This window comes from Cicer arietinum, chromosome 1 (assembly GCF_000331145.2).
Source record: "Cicer arietinum cultivar CDC Frontier isolate Library 1 chromosome 1, Cicar.CDCFrontier_v2.0, whole genome shotgun sequence".
In the NCBI taxonomy this organism is placed as follows: domain Eukaryota; kingdom Viridiplantae; phylum Streptophyta; class Magnoliopsida; order Fabales; family Fabaceae; genus Cicer; species Cicer arietinum.
Window position 1 is genome coordinate 44,114,006 of NC_021160.2, and position 7,292 is coordinate 44,121,297.

At 25.6% G+C, this 7,292-nt stretch overlaps 1 protein-coding gene across 1 annotated transcript; it reads left to right on the forward strand.

The window, feature by feature from the left end:
- The first annotated feature begins 995 nt into the window (after window positions 1-995).
- Window positions 996-3,899, forward strand: LOC101512255 (geraniol 8-hydroxylase-like). The gene is made up of 2 exons (XM_004488935.4): window positions 996-1,974; window positions 3,105-3,899. Exons 1-2 carry the CDS (start codon window positions 1,048-1,050, stop codon window positions 3,687-3,689), a joined length of 1,512 nt encoding a protein of 503 aa, XP_004488992.1. The 5' UTR covers window positions 996-1,047; the 3' UTR covers window positions 3,690-3,899.
- The last annotated feature ends 3,393 nt before the right edge of the window (window positions 3,900-7,292 follow it).

A 7,292-nucleotide genomic window follows, 5' to 3' on the forward strand; every position in this document is an offset into this window, starting at 1 on the left:
CCCAACAAAATAGACTATTGTGTGTGACGATATTGTCATATTAATTTAGATAGTAGTATAGTATGATAATTTTAAAATATTTAAAAACTTATTACAAAATAAGTTTAATTACACTTTCAGATTTTCTATTTCACTAGATTCACGAAAATAACTCTTTTATTTTAAAATTCAATTTTTTGGTCTTTTTATTTGTGTATCTGTTGTGGTTTTACTTCTAAGCTAAAATTTTAATCTATCAAATGGTGATTTTTAGTCAAAAAATGGTAATTCATAACTCCTTTTGAAAATTTGAATGAAAAAAATATAACTTTTAGAGTCAAAATTATATTATCAGACTAAAATGATAACAAATGTGAATTACAAAGACAAAAAAGTTTAATTTTAAATAAAAAAATTATTTTCATGAATACGTTAAAATAGAAGGAACAAAAATGCAACTAAGTCAAATATTTTTCACCATAATATTTGTATTCGTAGATTTATATCACGATCGAGGTTAAAAAAAATTATTAATATTTATTTAATTATAATATGAATTTTATTTAAATAATTATGCAATTTATGTCATGAATAATTTTAAAATTTTGAATTAATTATAATTTTAATCTCTCTATTTTTTATCAATTGACAGACTTAAATCACGAAATTAGTCATCTATTTTAAAAGTCAACTATTTTAGTGCATCAATTAAGTTCTTGAATTAAAAAATAAAAATATAATATATTCTAATTAATGCGGCATATGATTTCATAATATAAAACTATCTAGATTCATATGTCATTAATTAAATTAAAAAAAAAAATTAAGTTAAATTTTAAAGATTTGTAGAATTGAACATATCATCTAGCCAGCCACTAGTGACAAATTCCAAGCACATGCATTTTTATCTGGACCAATGTACTCAGAATTTTTGACTTTGATCAAACATACAAGTCCATATTCTTACATTAAAAGAAACATATCTAAGAGTCTATATATAACACTATCACTTGAGTAATGCCAATCATCAAAATCTCTTAACTGATTCCACTATAGTAGGCTAGCAACATGCATATTTACTTGTCCCAATTGAGTCCACAAATGTATTTTGCAACCACAATGCTCTTCCTCATATTAACATACATTGCTATAAACTTTCTTTCACAATACTATGCTAATAGAATTAAAAAACAAAAATACAATCTTCCACCAGGACCTTCACCTTTTACAATTATGTTAAATGTTTTTGAATTAGGAAAAAAACCACAATACTCATTAGCCAAATTCTCAAAAATATATGGTCCAATAATGCATTTGAAATTAGGCCAATTAACAACTGTAGTAATATCTTCAGCAGAGATAGCACAAGAAGTGCTTCAAACTTATGATCACTTTTTCTCAGACAGAACAATTCCTCAAGCTGTAGCAGTTCTCAGCCATGATCATTTTAGCTTACCATTTATACCAGTGAATGATCTGTGGAGAGATTTAAGAAAAATATGCAAAAACCAATTGTTTTCTGCTAAGACTCTTGATGTTAGTCATGAACTTAGACGTAAGAAGTTACAAGAACTTTTATCTGATATAGATAAAAGCAGCTTAAGTGGTGAAGCAGTAGACATTGGAAAAGCTGCTTTTAAAACTTCATTGAATTTTTTATCAAACACTTTTTTCTCTATGGATTTTGTTAACTCTGCAGGTGAAACTGATGAATATAAAGGTATAATTGAAAATCTTGTAACAGCAATAGGAACACCAAATTTGGTTGATTTTTTTCCAATTTTGAAGATGGTTGATCCACAGGGTATAAGAGGAATATCATCAACTTATGTTGAAAAGTTGTTGGATATTCTTGATTCCTATATTATCAAGAGGTTGAAGTTAAGAGAAGAGGAAAATCATGTCACAAATGATGACATGTTAGATAATTTGCTCAACGTTTCTCAAGAGAATTGTCAAAAAATGGACAACACCAAGATTAAACATTTGTTTCTTGTAATTTCCTCTTCATCCCTCTTTATTATTTTTAACTTTGTTTTACTATCTTTATTTTTTTTTTCTTTTGATAAATTTCAACTATTTTTAAATTACTTAGGTATTAAAATTTTTTCTCAAATAATTTATAATGGTGTTACCCAAGGAACATCTTAAGGTTATTTGAATATAGAATAAGTAAATAATTTTTTTTTTTTTGTGAAAAGTGAGCTTTTAAAAAAATATAGAATTAATTGCATTTTAAGTTCTCAATTTTAATTAGTTCGTGAAATTGATCCCTTATTTTAAAATCCATCAATTTTTGTCAATATATCAAAAAATTTAACAAAAAAAATAATGATGTAACGTATTTTAAACGATGCCACATATAATAGGATGATGTTGAATAATTAATACCCATTAAATTGCAATAAAATGATCTAGAAGCATCGGTTTTAATTTATGAAAATTATTCATTTTTGTAATTTAACTGATAATATATGAATAATTAATATATTTAAATGATTTTATATTATAATATTATATCTAAAATCATTTAAAATATGTTAAATCATTATTTTTTTAGTTAAATCTTTTTAGAGTGATACCAAAAGAGTCGAATTTTTGAATAGAATGATCAATTATAAGAAGGAATGAAAATAAGGGGACAAAATCTACCATTGAACCAAAAACATATTAGACAATCAAAGTTGTCTTTTGAATAAAAACCAGTAAAGATAAGCTATTTTTTTTTTAACCACGCTATTTCAATCACTTAGTTACATCACCCAAAACTTCAATAACTCTTTATTCTTGAAGAATAAAACAAAATTTACGTGTTTTAATTTTGAGAATTTTTTATTTATTTTCTCTACATGTTATTTATGGCAATTTAAGTCTTACAATTGAATCATCATAATTTTCTTTACATGTTATTATTATTATTATTATTATTATTATTATTATTATTATTATTATTATTATTATTATTATTATTATTATTATTATTATTATTATTATTATTATTATTATTATTATGTGCTATCAACAATTTAAGATTGAAATGATGATAAATTTATTTATTAACATTTTTTTGTTTCCCTCATATTTTTTATTGAATATTTATATTTCATTTTGTGACTTTATAATAGGATTTATTTGTTGCGGGTACCGATACAACATCCTACACAATAGAACGAGCAATGGCAGAACTAGTTCACAATCAACATGCAATGTCAAAAGCTAAAGAAGAACTTGATCAAATAATTGGTATAGGAAATACCATTGAGGAATCAGACATAATAAGACTCCCATATTTGCAAGCAATAGTAAAAGAAACGTTACGTCTGCACCCATCAGCTCCACTTTTGCTACCAAGAAAAGCCAAAACAAATGTTACAATTCATGGATACACTATTCCACAAGGTGCACAAATTCTAGTCAATCAATGGGCCATGGGAAGGAACCCAAAAATTTGGGTCAATCCAACTTTGTTTTCACCTGAAAGATTTTTGGGGTCCGAAATTAATTTCAAGGGACAAAATTTTCAATTGACACCATTTGGTAGTGGGAGAAGAATATGTCCTGGCATGCCACTTGCAATTAGAATGTTGCATACTATGTTAGGATCATTGATTAATTCCTTTGATTGGAAATTGGAAAGTGGAGATAGAGACATTGATCAACCCTTGCGAGCTATTCCATTTAGAGTAAACAAGGTGTACCATGCAATATAGTATAGTAGTATATATATATTTATGTTATATAAGGACACTCTTTGTGACCGACTGAAATAATTAGTGTTCCAAATTGTGAACTTAATTTCCTATAATTAAGTACATGTACTTCATATATATTATATAATTTATAGCCAATAGTTGTGTTTGTAAGCAACTAAGACACATTAGATTTTTTATAATTATATATTTATTTGTATTTTTGTTAAAGTATGCTTTGGTTACTCAATATATGTGTATTTTGTTAAAGTTGACTTTTTAAAAATTAAAAAAAATTAAATAAAACTAACTATTTTTTGTTGTTGTAAAGAACGCGAATGCGAAGTTAATTTTTTTTAACTTACATATAATATGGAGAGAATAATCCTTAAAACATATCTCAATTTGGACCAATCTTCTTATACAACATTTCTCATAAATGCCTAAAATTAGTGTGTCTAGACTTGAGCCATTTCTTTCAAACTGGATTTCTCTACACCAATTTGATTTCATTCCTGGTCTTAATATCCAAGACAACATTATCCTGGTTCAAGAGATGATCTACTCAATCACCAGTATTAGTGGAAGAAAATGTTATATGTTCATCAAGATCGACCTAGCTATACAAAGAGAATATAAGGTTAGCCTGATATGTAGGGTGAATGAGTTAAATGGTAGAGTAATAAAGATGTTAGACGTTCGATCTTTGATCGGACAACGTAGACGGTCTGATCTTGATCGACGGTTTAAAATAACCTCATATTTTATTTAATAATTTTAAATATTAAACTTCAATTAAATCTAAACTATTTGATCAAAATTAGATCACTCAAGATATATGACCGGGTGATTATGGATTTAAGTTGTCAATCTCGTAAATTAAAGCAGGTATATGGATTGAGGCGATATATGTATATACTCACTTTAAAAAAAGACATCTTCTAAAATATATCTAAAATACATGAGTTAAGTGATTATGTACCCACCTTTTAAGAGCCAAATTTTAAAATATATGTGTTAAGTGAGTATGTACTTTATAAGGTATATGTATATACTCACATTAAAATTAAAGCAAATATATATATATATATATATATATATATATTCACTTTAAAAGAGTTAAATTCTACTTTAAAACGAGTGAAATTTCTATTTGAAATATACCTAACTTATAAGTTACTACTAATGTAAGTTAGGTTTAAATATATTTTTTTAGTCTCACAATTATAATTTTTTATTTATTTTGGTTCTCGTAAATTTTTTTGTTTGGTTACTTTCATTTTAAAATAGCATTTTCATCCAACTTTCATTACAAAAATCGTAACACCGTTAAATCTAAATATAATTAAAATATAACTTTTTTTAACTTAAAAATAAACCTAATATAATTAAATTATAATCTTTTTTAATCTAAAATTAACTCCAATAGTTTCATTTTTATTCCCTAAAAAAATCTAAAATTAACAACTTCCAAATTATTTTTTTTGAAATTGTTAGTTCAAGTTTAATATATCAGCTGGTTAATTGCAAGTTTATAATCATGCTAAACATTTTTGAACTGGGAAAAAATCATTAGCCAAACTCTGCAGACATATGGCCCAATAATGCATTTGAACCTAGGCCCAATGACAACCATAGTAATTTCTTCATATATATATATATCACAAGAATGCTTCAAACTTATGATCACTTATTCTTAAATACAACAATTTCTCAAGTTGTAGCGGTTCTCAATCATGACCAATTTAGTCTACCTTACATCCCAATTGATGGTCTTTAGAGAGATCTAAGAAAAATATGCAAAATTCATTTATTGTCTAACATGACTCTTGATGCTTGCCATGAACTCATGTGTAAGAAACTGCAAGAACTTGTAATTGGTGAGATAGTTGATATACAAATAGTTTCTTATATGACTTATTTGAATTTTGTCTATTATTTTTTCTCTTTGAATTTGGTTAACTCTGTAGGTGAAACATATAAGTACAAAGGTATAATTGAAAAAAGTGTTAGAGCAATGAGAAAACCAAAGTTGGTTGATTTATTTCCAATTTTCAATATGGTTGATCCATATGGTATAAGAAGAATATCAACTACTTGTGTTAAAAAAGTTGATCCATATCATTGATTGCTATATTAGCCAACATATATGAAGAGAATGGCAAAAAAAAAAATGGGCAACCAAGGGATTAAACATAAGTTTCTTGTAATTTTCTCTTCATCCCTTTTTGTTGTTTTAATGTTGTTTTACTATTTTTTTTTAAGTCAAACAAAAGAAGAAAACTAAATTATATACTATCCAACTAAGGGTAAAAAAATCTGTTTAATTTAAGGATTATTTTTTTGCGTTTTTATCTTTTTATATTTTCTTTTTCTGGATAAGGTTCAGGTCCCCAGTTTTTTCTTTTCCTAATAAAGTTTTGGCTTAAAAAAACTATCATTATTTTTTAATCATTTTGATTAATTTAACTATTTTTAAATGACAATAACCCAATTATAAGAAAATTGAATAAATAATAGTATATATAAATAGATTAATTACAGTTTTAATCCCCTTAATTTTACCAAATCATGATACTAATCTTCCTACTTTAAAATCTGAAAGGTTTAATCCCTTATTCTGATTTTTTAACTAAAAAATACGATGTGACATGTTTGTAAATAATATACAATACAATAAATATAATAATTAACACTCATGAAATTACAATAAAACTATATAAAAACTTCACGTCATTTTAAAGTGTCATATTTAATATTACCTCAAAAATAAAGTGTTATATTTATTATTTTACTTAATGTATCAATGACAACATATGCAACTTTGTTCTTAAGTTCATTTTAAACTTTGTTTTACACATTTTATTTATAATGAAATATTTATATTACATTTTGTGACTATGTAATAGGATTTAGGCTAAATTACATTTGTGGTCCTTTAACTTAATTTCAGGCAACGTTTTAGTCCTTTATCTTTTTTTTTTTCCCGACTTGGTCCTTTATTCCTAAAAATATCAAATAAAGTATGAAAATATGAGTTTATTTGAAGATTTGCGTTACGAATTTGATGAAATTTGTATTATATTGAAGAATATAATTAATTTTATGAGTTTTGATTGAATTTTTTTTTGAATTTTTGTATAAAGAAGGATATCATTGTTGAAATTTTAAAACATAAAATATCAAAATGTCACTTAAAATTAAAATAAAGAACCAAGTCGGAAAAAAAAAAGATAAAGGACTAAAACGTTACTTGAAGTTAAGTTAAAGGACCACAAATGTAATTTAGCCTAGGATTTATTTGTTGCAGGAACGGATACAACTTCCAACACGATACACTTCGATCTATCAGTTCCACTTTTGCTACCACGAAAACCCAAAATAGATGTAACAGTTCATGATACACTATTCTAAGATGAACACAGAAAAACAGGACAAAAATGTTGCTAATAAACATGCTATTCAAAGTAAAGGAGGGTCCTTCCTTCTAGGTATAAAGAAATATTAGCATGCATATTTTCATTTCTTAAGCTAACTAACTTATATTTCATATTCATAATTGTAACAATCCTGTGTAGCTGTGTGCACAAGAAAAATAAACTATTACAAACAATAGCACAAATA